General features: G+C 47.4%; 1 protein-coding gene across 1 annotated transcript in view; it reads right to left on the bottom strand.

Annotated features, from left to right (window-relative positions):
* Positions 1 to 12,281, bottom strand: part of USP10 (ubiquitin specific peptidase 10) — a 70,654-nt gene extending 58,373 nt beyond the window's left edge. The window contains exon 1 of the mRNA XM_023637426.2: positions 12,092 to 12,281. Within this exon, the coding sequence (XP_023493194.1) occupies positions 12,092 to 12,112 (21 nt within the window). The 5' untranslated portion in view covers positions 12,113 to 12,281. The remainder of the gene's footprint in view (positions 1 to 12,091) is intronic.
* Positions 12,282 to 13,807: the final 1,526 nt, after the last annotated feature.

The raw sequence follows: 13,807 nt of genomic DNA, 5'->3' as shown, positions 1-13,807 counted from the left end.
CTGGGTCGCGGTGAGGGCCGAGCTGGCTGCCTCCAGTCTCACCCTTCATGATCTAGACCCCATGCGGCCACCACAGTGCTTTCTCCAACATGTCAATCTCATTATTTTGGCCCCAGGAAGAGCCTTTCAAGGCTCCCAGGGCCTTTCGGGAGCCAAGCCTTCACCCGTGCCCCCACAGCCCGGGCTGCAGCTCCCTCCGTGGCCCTCCACGCCACTGAGCATGTGGGGTCTCTCGCGTCGCGTCAAGTGCCTTCTCTCTGGCCTCACCTCACACTCCAGAACTCGGTCCCAGAGTCTCATCTTGGCGAACTACGCCCCGCACAAGCCTGCCGAGTCCCTCGCTCAGACTGCACCAGGTGGGGAGCCTCCTTCCCCACTCGACTGCAGACTTCCCGAACGCACGGGCGGTGTGAGAGCGCCCACTCCTTCACCCACCGACGAGTCCTCACTGGACACTGCCTGCCTTCTAAGCCCTGGATGTGCCAGTGAACTAACCGCACCCCGGCCCACGTTACACTTCCATTTCGGGAGGAGACAGAAAATGAACAGAAGGACTTACGTGAGGCTACTAGACACACAGGATCGCGGAAGGGGGTGAGTGAGTGAGGAGAAAGAAGGCAAAACGGTGGCGAGAGAGGAGGAGGGGGCCACTCTACAGAGGGCAGTACAAAAAAAGACAAAATCGTCCCATCCGCCACAACACGGATGGACCTCAAGGGTGTTACGTCAAGCGAAATGAGCCAGAGAAAGACAAACAGCGCACAGTTTCACCCCTGTGGAGAATAAACAAACACACGCACGAAGAGAACAGATGAGTGGTTACCAGAGGGGAAGGGGGCCAGGGCGTGGGCACAAGAGCAAAGGGGCACATCTATGTGGTGACTGACTAATAATATACAACTGAAATTTCACAATGTTATAAACTATTACGACCTCAATAAAAGATTAAATTAAAAAATGAATTTAAAAATAAAGCGGCAATACTGCAGGCCTCCCTGAGAGGATGCCATCGACACAGGGAGTGGCTGAGAGCTGGGGAGCAGGCCGCGTGGACAGAGGGGAGGAGCGTGTCTGGAGCAGAGGGTCTCAGGTAGAGACAACTCGTTCACACTCACTTTTGTACACACAGTGCCTGGCACATAGCTGAGCTCAACAAATAACAAGAGGATGAATGATGACACTGGCTGGGATATCTAAGGTAACAAAAGTGGCAAACATAAAAAATAACCGAGGCAAGCCACGTGAAAAGTTCTCTTTCCACACTCATCACCGACACACATGCAGGCTCTCTACCTGGGAAGGCTGATGGCCCCGGGGCGATAACAGCATTTACTCTGACCTGGTCAACAAGGGACCACTGCCACGCCCGCTCCCTGGGCATGGGAAAGCTGCACTTTGTCTGCATCAGTAGCTGCCCTCTGATCTCATGACCACATTTGTGCAGAAACAGCCCAAAGAATGAAAGAAAACAGCTTATTACCTGATCTGCAGGTCAATCACCTGGATTCGGGACACTAAATGATGGAGATAAAGTGACCCATGGAAAACCTTAAAAGAAGCTTAGCGGTCACACATGCATTCTCATGGCATAAAGTATGGGTTTCCAAGGTGGGCAAGCCTGTCCCTCACCGTTCTACACCGCGTGGTCCTGATCTTCATTCTTAGAACTAGAAACACCAAAACAAACCCATATGCAGGCCTCAATAGACTGAATGACGACCAGGCGTTCTCTTTATTTCCTTCAACTGGTCCTGCTGTCAACTAACTGACCCGTTCCACACACAGTGAGGCACGACGCTGTGCTGGGCAGCGGGGGTGCTGGAGTAGGACCAGATCACACGACACTCAAGAAAGCCTTCTTGAGCCGCCAGACCACTCCTGGGGCCCTGATCCTACCCCAGAGCAGCTGCCAAGCTCTAGTTAGACAACCATCTGTGTGGTGCTCCCCTCCGCCAGGCAGGGCCATGTCTTCCTTCCGCCGCTCTGGGCACAGGGCCCACTCGGGGCCTGGCAGGCTGCAGGCCTCCGTGAATGGCTGGCTGACCGTCGGAGGAAAGACAGGGCACCGACAGAATCAAAGTCCACTGGCCCTCAGAGCTCACAGGCACGCTCCTTTCCCTTTTCATAGAGAAGCGGTGGGCTACTTAACACAGGTAACTCAAATCTATGTTTCCACCAAAAAGAAATCAACGGCAAAGAAACCAAAAAGCAATGTACCTTACTTTCTGTCCACCTTAAAAGGAAAAGAAACCTGTTTGTCCACATGTTCCACGGGAGGCAAGACAAACTCTTTCCAAACACAGCTCTGGTAAGTGTGGCGGGGACTAGTCATTGCTGGGCTATCGCTACAGTATCGCTCGGAGGGAAGCTGAAGTTACAGCCAGCGAAGCTTCCAGCCAAAACTGAAGAGAATGCTTCCTAAGATTTTTTTTAAAAAGTTACTTCATCTCTTTCTCACTGAATAGAACTCTAGTCACAGATGAAAATGAAAGCTTACGCTCCTGGCACTTACCTCACACTGTGTAGCTGTGGCACGGAAAAGCCAAGAGTTCGATAAGAACCAAGACGGAACCAAGCGTACTTATTTTTGCCTCCAGTTTGTGAAAAACTGGAGGCAAAAATTTCCTGAGCAGACAAATCCATGACCAGGAATAAAAAAAGGCAGCAAGACCTTCTGATAGCAAACTGGCTCAATACTGTGCACACATCCACATCCTCGAACAGATTTTGCCCCCCAGCAGGCTTCGTTCGGCATGAACTAGCGGCTCGGTCCAGCTTCTGGACGCCAGGCAGCCCCGTCAAATCAGGCTGTGCTGGAGGCTGTGCTGCGCCCATGCCGTCCACTAGGGCCCCGCTCAGACACCGAGCCCAGCACTCAGCAGAGCGGCTCTCGTGGCTTTGGGGGAACGTAGTCATACTTACATACTTTTCTGTAATTACATACTTTTCTGTAATTGTGTTTTGCAACTTACAAACCCAACATAGGCCCCAGCATACAGCAAGAGCAGGATAAATATTTGTTGAAAAGGAATTAATCAATCAGTCAGTTAACAAACTTCAAACAGAACTGAAATCTCGCTCTCAAGACCCCACGCAGCAGATCTTCAAAGCGGCAACATTTCCAGGTCTCTCAGCTGGTGCTGTTTCCACAACTCATTCCACTCGGTGCTAAAATTAGACAATACCGCCCTCAGAGCGGCACGAACCTGCACTTGTCGTCGTTCACACCTAACCTAGAGCGGAGAAGTTAAAACATTTTTGTCCAAAATATGACTTAGTTAATCCTATTCATGGGAAGTGCTCAACAGGTTAAGTGAAAAGAGCTACAAATAAAACCATGTGCAGGTTCTGGAACTCGGACTGGGGGCCTGGTCACAGGGATCCCTACTCAGTAGGTCTGGATGGCACACAGGGTGCCAGGTGGTTCAGACGGAGAAGACCGTGACCAAGGATCACAACTTAAGAAATACTATTATATAAAATGATCCCAAGTGTCTAAGATTTTCCACAAAAAGTACTGAAGGGAAGCATTTCAAATTTTAAAAGAAGTCATCTCAGAGTCGTGGGATTTATGGGTGATATGTTTCTCCTAATATTTTATTTTCTAGGAACATAATCAAGGAAGAAATGCTTACTTTTAAAGGTACCCACTAAAAAATAAACGGAATAATGTCCCCAAATGACATTCCCTAACTACTCTATCCAATTATCACTGAGGACATTCAAAGGCTATTTGCTTCACATTAATCCGCCTCAGATGTCCCCAAAAGAACGCCTTAGTTTCTTCCCCGCAGAGTTTCGGAGTTCAAGATGCTTGGGGTACTGAGGTGAGCAGAGAGCACGTTCCCAGATCTGGTGAAGAGCCTCAAGAGTGAAACCTTTGACAAACCACGACGGACCCCAATTGGCCCCCTGTACAATCATCTCCAACAGCAATGCTAACACAGAGAAGTGCTACCCACTTTCTAAAACCTGTGGTTTCTCACAGGCACCCGTCTGCTTACAAGGCAAATGCAGTCTCTGGCTTGGTCATCAAGGTCCTTCCTCACTCCTCTGACTCCTGGCTCACCACTTCACCCTACATATCATTTCAGCCGCACACTTATCTCGGGTTCCCAAACATGCTGCAGGCTTTCAGACTGCTCCTCTGCATGTTCTCCCCCATATGCCCTTGTCCTCATGCTTCTCTGCCCAAATGTCAGCTTTCTAGAAGAGACATCTTCCTAGTTTCCCCTGATAGCCACTCTCTTCCTTTCTCAGTCCATCTTATACCCACATACCTCTGGATCATGCCACTTCTCTCCACCTCCACTGCACCCTCCCTAGTCAAAAGTCCAAGAACCCCCCTACCTGATCTCCTTATGGCCACTGAGACCCTGCTAGAGTCTATGCTATACAGGACAGGCAGAGGGTGAGCCCAAACTGCACCCTGATTGTGAGGTTCTGTGCTCAAACGCTGCATCATCCCCTCTTCCACATTTTTCTCAGGATAAAGATGATAAGGAAGGTTGGAAGGTTGAATGGACTCCTTTCTACCTTCCTCTCCCAGCACTAAGCTCAAGATACACGAGTCCTCTCTGAGTTCTCCTAAGTGCTCCAAACTCCTTCCAGCCACAGAGCCACTGCAAATGCTGTTCCCACTGTCTCGTGCTGTGCATCTCAGCAAAGGCACTAATTCTGGGGGACCCTTCCTTGACTTCACCAGGCCACTCTAACAGACTGTTCCCTTCCTTCCAGACACATTTCTCAGTTTGGAATGACACATGCATTACTGTGATTATCTGATTAGCAACTGTCTTCCTCATTAGACAGTAAGCTCCCTGGTAAGGGGGACCATCCCTGTTTTTGCTCATCCCTGCATCCTCAGTGCCTGGTACACAGGAGCCACTCAATAATTATTTGCTGAAGGAAAGAATGAATGAATGAATGAATAAAAGAATGAAAGTTCTTGGCTATGTTGTTCACATTTCTGTTAAAAGAACTACAACCCTAAAACAGGATTCACCAATTAGCCTGCTTCTCTCCCCCACTACTCTATGAACTTCTAAAACACAGGAACTCTCTTTTCAGCTCTATATTGCTAATGCCCAGCCACCAAAAATCCTTGTTCGAACAATGACAAAAGATATAAAGTCCTTTATAAGCAGTTCTGAATAAAAGAGTCTGGTATCCTACAAATTAATTCCAAATGAAATAGAGTGCTCCCCTTGGAAGACTGATTTTGCATTTTACTAGAGTCAGCAGTGGCTCAATGTGGTTGTCTCTGGGGAGAGGAACCTGACGTGGGGAGCAGGAGAGAGTTATTTTTTGTCATTGCAGTACTTTGATAAAAACAAAGGGGCAGGAGAAGAAAACGTGATTTTGGAGAAGACAGGGAAAAACCCAGGTTAATTACCCAATTCCCCACTATTCACTGGGGCTGGTGACCCACCAATCGCTCCCACTAATGAAAGGTTTGTCCTCTCAGTAATCTTGTCTAGTACAGAGACTGACTGATAGACAAGAACATGAATTTGAATCAGACCTCTTTTTACAATATAAAAATTGGACAGCATGGATGCCCTAATTAAGGGGCTGTATGTTTTCAAAATATCGCTTCTTTAAAAAAAAAAAAGTTGTTTGAACATTTTCTTCCTCAAAGATTGGCACCTGAGCTAACGACTGTTGCCAATCTTTTTCTTTCCCTGCTTTTTCTCCCCAAATCCCCCCAGGACATAGTTGTATATTTTAGTTGTGGGTCCTTCTAGTTGTGGCATGCGGGACGCCGCCTCAGCATGGCCTGACGAGCGGTGCCATGTCCGCACCCAGGATCCGAACCAGTGAAACCCTGGGCCACCGAAGCAGAGCGTGCAAATTTAACCACTAGGCCACAGGGCTGGCCCCTGTTTGAACATTTTATCACTAAGAAATCCCCACAGCACTTCCATAGTCTTCAGTATACTGGGTCTCAATGAGCCACTTTAACCTCCAGAATATCTGCTCTGTTCCCTGGCAAAATTGGATAAAAATAAGGAAACTTACTATACTTAAACACATGTCTTTAATAATTTTGAAAACAAGCTTTGCTCCAAAAAGCTCAGCTCAGTGACTATCCAGTTATAACAGACTGTATTACGATCAATGGAACAACAAAAACGTCCTAACAGGAAAAAAGCACAGAAGACATACATCAAACTGAAGATTACGGATCAAAGAGGAAGAGAATGGCATATTTTTTACTTTAAATACTTCTGTATTGTCTGCATGTTTTAGACATAGCATGTCTTTATTTTGTATTTAGAAATAAAATCAAAAAGGACTTTTATCAAAATGCACTTCACACAAAATTTAGTAATTAATAATTGGTAACATATTAGTAACACTTAGTAACATATTGGTATCTTTAAACATTTAAATCTTTGTCTCATTCATTCGTCCAGCCTCTAAACTTTCATTGAGGAACTAGTGCGAGGAAGTTGTGATGTGAAACACTGTGCCTTTGTCAGTCTCTTCTAGAAAAGCAGTTTGGCAAAGCAGAAAAGGCAAAGAATTCACAAGTCCAAAGACCTGCTTTTAAGTCCCTGATCACTGATGATCACTCACTTAAGAGCCACGTGACTTGAGGCCACAAGCTCTGTGGGTCTCACTTCATTCATCTGTAAAACGGTGACGTTAGCAATATATCACAGGGTTGTTGGAAGGGTCAAACAAGCCATGGCACTTCATAGACCATGCACAACATTCCCCACCTGTTGATACTGCAATGCTTCATTACTGCTTTAGAACAAATATGCTCTTCCCTACCAATTATCAGATCTATTCAGAAGGCCTACTCCAGCTTTCAAATGAATATACACATCTTGGCAGCCATCAAAGGGGAACTACTACTTGAAATATCAAGACGAGCATTTTACAACACTAGGCAAGAATCTCCAAAGACTCTAGAAGTAAACTTCATCTTCCACCTCTCTTCTGTCTCCCCCAAAGCTTCACCATGTCCCACTGAAAGGAGACAGCCTGGTAATTTCAAGCAAACAGGGAGGACGTGTGTTTTACTCACATAAGATGCGTGTCTCCTGAGAGGCACTGTTTCTCTGTCTAGAGCTACTCAACTGCCTAAAATGGGAAAAACCCGAAAGAAAAGGAACACCAGAAACCCTCTTGACAGTCATCAGAATACCAAATACATTCACAATTGGTCCTGACCAAATTTAAAAGAATATAATAAAATGAAAAATGCACGCTCTTATCCAGGGCAAAGGACACTATCACGTTGTTGCGAGAACAAGTGAACAAAGCGGACTGTAACCCTCAGACCAAACGGCAGATCAAACTGCTCTACACAGGACCATATATCACACACTCTTGGGCAGTTCCAGTTCGCAAGGTCCACAGCTTGCAAAATGTAATATATACACATAACCAGCTTAATTCAATATATTTTAAAACATAAAAGTGAGTACTTTTGACACATACTCACAATAATGGTAACCTTCTATTTTGTGGAGAGGCAGGGGAACAAGTTGTGGAAGGCACGCCCACCGCCTCGGGTGCAGCCCGTGGAGCTCGTCAAGGACTGCAGCCCCGGGGCGCCCTCCTCCTGGGCTCCTCCCTTCCCACCGGCCAGCCATCCGGAAGCACAAGTCTGTAACATGAACCCCTCTACTTTGTGCAGTCTTAAAGTGTGTTTTTTCCTACATTCAGTTTCTTACAGCAGGGTGTACCTGATACATCTAGTATTATTCAACTAACGTTTAAACATATTTTTTTCCCACAGTAGCTCCAATGAGAATATAAGTTGGGAGCTGTCACAGCGAATCTTTTGATACTTTTAAGACTACTTTGGCAGAAAAGAGCAAGGGCATACCAATTTATCCACATCCAACACAGAGATGAAAAGGAGCGCTTCTCCATGAAACAAGGACAAATGGGGAAACAAAAATCTACCACCATCAGATATGTTTAAGACAGAGAGACAGAGAGACGGGGGGGCGGGGGGTGGCGCCAGATAGGAAGGCAGCCCGATGTAAAAGTCAAGTCCCAAGGTTATAAGGGCAGGGCCACCAGCCTTTCTCCGAGGAGGTCCTTTCATTTCTAATGCACTAGTTGTCAGACTCTTAAATCAGAGTGCAGGCTTACGAGACGGTCCTCAGGCAGATTCCAGAAAAACAAATTGAGAACTGATCTGAAGAACAGCCACCAATAAACCTGCAGACAAGCCCAAAGGGGAGGGGCCTGAGGATCGCACCAGCGGCCATCATGAGCATGTGGACACTCGTGGCAGGCACCGGGCTAACACTCCACATGCACGCTGTCATCTAACAATTCTCAAGGAAGCCAGAAAGAGAAAGTCTGGGAAGCTCTGCTCTGATCTGCTTCCAGCCCCAAACCATGCTTCTGCCTCTACTCCTCAGCTCCCCATCTGCAGGAGAGGGCAACCAGAGCACAGGCTGTCTCAAGGGGGGCAGAATGGAGGCACTGGTTGACAGCAGCTGGTTTCTCAGGTCTTGTGCTGAAAACCGGGTCATGACTGAGCAGCTTTCAAATAGTCAGAAAGTAGCCAGCTCATGAAAAGTCTACATTCTGAAAACTCCCCATCTAGGCTTATGACAGATTCTACAATTTATGGCCCTTGAAACAAATACCACGAACACACCCCACACGCTACCTTTATTTCGTGACAGAAATGGTCACAGAAAGACCTTTTGGGAGATCACTTCAACAAACAGGAAAACTGCGGTCCAAGCACATGTGAGTCTTTGGAAATGAACATCTACACTGCTGAAGTAGCACTAAAGTGACAAATGACAGTAATCCAATGGCCCGAGGCCAGTAAATTCCAGTGCAAACCGATTTATCTGTTTCATGCCACAGGGATTCTTGCATGTGCGGCAGTAAACAGAAATGTAACAGCCTAACTACAAATTCAAAAGCCAGCTCTTCCTACTACTTTCCATGCTTTAGTATATAATGAGTAAGAAGTGTTCTCAGCAACCACCTTTAATGCGCCACTTGAAAAACCAGATCCATCAATATCAAGTACTTACATGTCTGAAATTCGTAAAAACACAAAAACAAACAAAAAATAACCTTGATGTAACTAATTCAAGCAGAGACGATATGACTTTTCTCAATTATTTGAATACTAAATTCGGAGAACAGCACAAAGTAAATGTGCCAGTAGGCTTGGCATTGAATAATCATTAAGCTTTGTAATCCTTCTCTCCTTTAAGTTTTCCTATGTGAACTACGTCAGTTCCACATTAAAAAAGCCCTGGAATATATGTCCTAACTTCTGCTCCAGAGAGGAATTTCGAATGAGGTGGGTCACTTGTTATTCACTGTGATTTCAGTACTGTGGCCCCAACGAGATGGGCTCCAGAGCCCGAGGGTGAGGCCTGGATGTGGCTCCTCCGCACTGTCGGTCCACAGAACCACCGAGGCAACCATCAACTCACAAGCGTTCAACACCACATCAAGTCTTAGGACACGTTTCAATATTTTGCTGTCACTATGCAAAAGAAAACTGCTATCTCCAAATATCCTGTATTTCAAACAATTTTATTTACTTCAGCTGCTCACTGCCTGAGACTCGAATAAAAATCTTTCGAAAATTACTAACACAGCTGTCAGTGATAAAGATCTTCAACGATACGGTAACACTCCGCCATATGCTGTAAACTGGATCCCAGGAATCCCAGTGTGAAGTGTGGGTCCCGCTCCTGTGGGGCAACGAGAAGACTGCGGCCAGCCTGCCGCAGGGACCAGGACAGAGCAGCACAGTGCAGCCCCAACAGCGGGCAGGAAGCGTTAGTGAAGGGATTTCACTATAGGCGACTTCAACGAGCACAAAAATTTCTTCTGGTTTAAGGCAGAACTGCTCAGTTCAAATTAATTACCCCAAATCACTTAATCAGGTCCTCTGCGACAACAAATATTCATAAATCAGAGAAGTACTTACACTTCAATTGTCTAAGTTCATCACCTGTATTTGTTAAAAGGCTGAAAGCTGTCTGCATTAGAAAAGTTTCTGAGTTTTGCAGTGTTTCACTTCAATCCAGGAAACAGGGTTCAACCAAAAATATGGGAATAAGATATAATCTACACAAACTCTTAAAATTGTAACTTTAATCCAACTTTTAAAAAGGACTCTTACTGTTATTTTGTGGTTGTCAACCCCAACAGTAAACAAGTCACAGGCATACCACGGTGCTGAGCACTCGGTAAGCGCTCAATGAGGTTTTGCTGAATTAATGAATGAATGGCCATTAACGTGGCAGGACCGAGGATGGCAAGTAACTGAATAAAACAAACGTATTAAAACGCTCAGCCTAACTCAAGCAGGACACAATCACTAAATCCTGTCACGTATGATTTCATTACTGTTTCATCACTATTCTTTCACAAAGAAAATTCTAAGAAATCAAACTATTTCCTTTGCTACCTTCTCCATGGCAGAACATAAAAGCACTTAAATCACACTTTAAAAGAATAAAAGCAAAGTGTCGATAACATTCACGTTCGGCTAACTTTCGCCACTCCAATTTTCTAAAGACGTATATAGGCAATACTGTTGTATAAAGCATAAATACCTGGACAACGAATGCATATGAAGTTACAACTAAGTTTACATATTATCACCACTAATTAACATTTCAATCAATTGTGCATTGTGATTGGTGCTTATAATAACGGAAGTGAATTATGCCTAAACACACTTTCTTCATTTCAAAATCACCATGAATATTATATTGCACATTAGTTCACAATGAACCTTGTCCCTGTTTGCACTAATTTTAACACTAAGCTATTTACATTAATATTTAAGTTGAGAAAAAAGCAAATACCAAATCTCTTACCAAAAAAAATCTTTGAATTACACCTTTGTAAAAATCACTCAACTAAGCCCCTTTTTCGTGCCAAGAACTATACGAAACACAGAAGCAGGCGGACAACAAAAAGCTAAAGGGGGAGAGTTCCAGCGCAAACTAAAATACTAAAAATTTAACAGAACTGCTGTTTCCTGTAAGATCGAACTTTTTTTTTAAAGTTTTCGCGTTTTAAACCCCACAAGCATTAATTACAACAGTTATTAAAAATCGACTTCACTTCCAAAAGAGCAACAAAAAACCAATAGCTTATAAAGGGTTAGGGTTTACTGGCCACGAGTTTTCCGAATACTTTGTTTCACCTTCCCGTATTTAATACAAAAGCACACTGAGATGGTATAGAAGTGTGCAACAATTTCCAGAGATTCGATGTCAACAAATCAGCAGTCTCCAGCCAGCCTGACAAATACCACCACACGCCGATTTTCATCCAGAGTAACTGTAACCGGGGAGGGAGAGGCGAGCCAACAAATAGCTCAACTCCCCGCTCCCTAAAAGCGAAAGGTGCGTTTGACTCTTCCTTTCCCACGACGGGATGGCGATAAACGGCCCCCAAACTTTAGATGCTGTTCTGACATAGGGTGCGTTCGTGTCGGCCAGGCTGAGACGGATTCGTGCAAAAGATCGCACTCCAGTGCAAGTCAAAGTACAGCCCTGGAGACTCATTTCGAGTTTTCTTTGCAACAGTAACCTAAGGCTGCCCCTAAGCGATTTGGGGCTAAAAACCAGAGACCCAGCCGGCCCCCCGCGCTCCATCAAGCTGAGAAAGCAGCCTTGGCGGGGGGGGGGGGGCAGGGGGAAACGGGGCACCCCCAAATCCCGGCGACTCGCACCGGGCGGGGGACGCGGAGCCCCGGGCGCGTGGAAACCTCTGCCGCCCCGGGGGTCTTCCGAAGCCCCCCGGCCTCCGCTCCGGGGCGCCCGGGGCCACGCGTCCCCCGCCGGCGGGCGCGCTCCCGCCCGAAGGTTAACCCCTTCGCGCCCCCGCGCCCTCTCGCGCGGGCCCGGCGCCCCCTCGGCCGCGCCGCCCCGAGGCGGGCCCAGGGGCCGGGGGGCGGCGGGCGGCCACGGCGGAGGCGGCGGCGGCTCGGGCCTAGTCCCGGGCAGCGTGTCCCGGCGCCCTCCCCCACTCCCACACGCCCGCGCCGGGCCAGGGAGCGCCCGCCGCCCGCCCGCCTGCGGCTCGGGGCCCCTTCCCGCCGAGGGCGCGGGCCGCCGGCTACCTGCGGGCTGCGGAGGGCCATGGCGGCCCGTTTCAATGAGCCTCGGCGCTCGTCCGACTCCTCACGCTGCTTCCCCCGCCGCCGCCATCTTCTCGCCCGCACATACACACTCGCATCGGCCGCCGCGCCTGCGCACTGGCCGCGCGCCGCGGGGCGCGGGGAGGCCGGGCGCGCCGGGCGGGCGCTGCGCATGCGCGGCCGACAGGTGGGCGTGCGCGGCTGGAGCCGGCCCCGGGTGGACTCGGAGCCCGCGCCTCTAGGGCGGGTGCGGGCCCGCCCGCTGCGAACCCGGAGCCCGCGGGCCCGGCGGCGGTGCCGGCAGGGGAAAGGGCAGGGGATGGAGATGATAACGCCAAAGCGCCCAGCCTTCCCGGGCTTCTCACATGCTGGGAGGCCATCTGGGTGCCGGGCCGCACTCAGGACGTCCCGAGCCCGGGGCAGCGGCCGGAGGTCGGCCCTGGGCCCCCGAACCCCAGGATCTGCCTGGACCGGGGTCTCCGAAGTGAACGCTGAAGATCGTGGGGGAGTCCCCTGGTTGATGGAGGTCACATCCGTCCTCATTCATTTATTCACTCTTCATTCATTCCGCAAACGTCGTCTGACCGCCTGCTTTGTGCCGCGCCTTTTGCTGGGCATTGGAGAATATTCAGATCAGTAAATAAACGCACACGTCAGGCGCTTAAAGAGTAAGCGCTCCATAAGTGTTACATACATGCACGCGTGTGTACAGACGGACCAGCTTTGGGTCATAGGTTCAGGAAACAGTGAGCCCCTCCCTGACCACGCAGTTTTCCATCTGGTTTGGCCCCGTTTCTAGCTGAGTGATTTCAGGCAGGTGACTTCCGTTCCCTAAGCCTTGGTTTCCTCAACTCTGGATGAGATTAATAAAATGTCTTAACTCATGAGAGTTTTTTGAGAATCAAATTAGACGAGTATGGACGCACTGACCAAGAGAGCCAGCCTTCGATAAAAATTAGCTACTATGATTATTTTTCATAACCGTTATCACTGGTTTCACTTATTCAACCAACAGCCTGCGGTCACCAGACCCTGTGCCTAGCAGCAGAGAGCCACAGGGCGATCCATGCCCACATTCCACAGGACGAGGGCCTGGTCTTTTCAAATATGGGGTGCCATGAAAAATGTAAGGGGCGGGGGGGATAGTGCTTAAATAAAAGAACTAAAATGACGTGACCAAATACAATGTGTGAATCTTGATTGGATCCTCGTGTGTTTTTTAAGCTGGTAAATGTTTTTTGACAGCTGGAGAAATTTGAGTATGGCTTGGATATAGATGATTTTAGTGAATTATTGGTAATTTCATAGTGTAATGATGATATTGTACTCGCGTAAGAGGTTGATCTTATTGTTAGGATATGCATCTGAAGAATTTAGGGGTCAATGTCATAATGCCTGGGAGTTATTTTTTAATGGTTCAACAACAAATAAAAGCATAAAAAGACACAAAAATATCCATCGAGAGAAACCAAATAAGGTAAAATATTAACAATTCTTAGATCTGATTAGAACTATCAGCTTTTATGTATCTTTGAAAATTTTTATAACAAAAAGCTAGGGTAACAGAATATAATATTGTACCCATGCTATGGTTACAAATGACAGGAAAATTGTATCTGCACATGGATAAAGGCTGGAAGGGAAATGAAAACCCATTGGTGAGTTATGGTGGTTGATGTCTGATTTTTATCATAACAG

Source organism: Equus caballus, chromosome 3 (assembly GCF_041296265.1).
Source record: "Equus caballus isolate H_3958 breed thoroughbred chromosome 3, TB-T2T, whole genome shotgun sequence".
NCBI classification, from domain to species: Eukaryota; Metazoa; Chordata; class Mammalia; order Perissodactyla; family Equidae; genus Equus; species Equus caballus.
The sequence above is the reverse complement of the archived record's forward strand: the minus strand, read 5'-3'. Positions and strand labels throughout refer to the sequence as shown.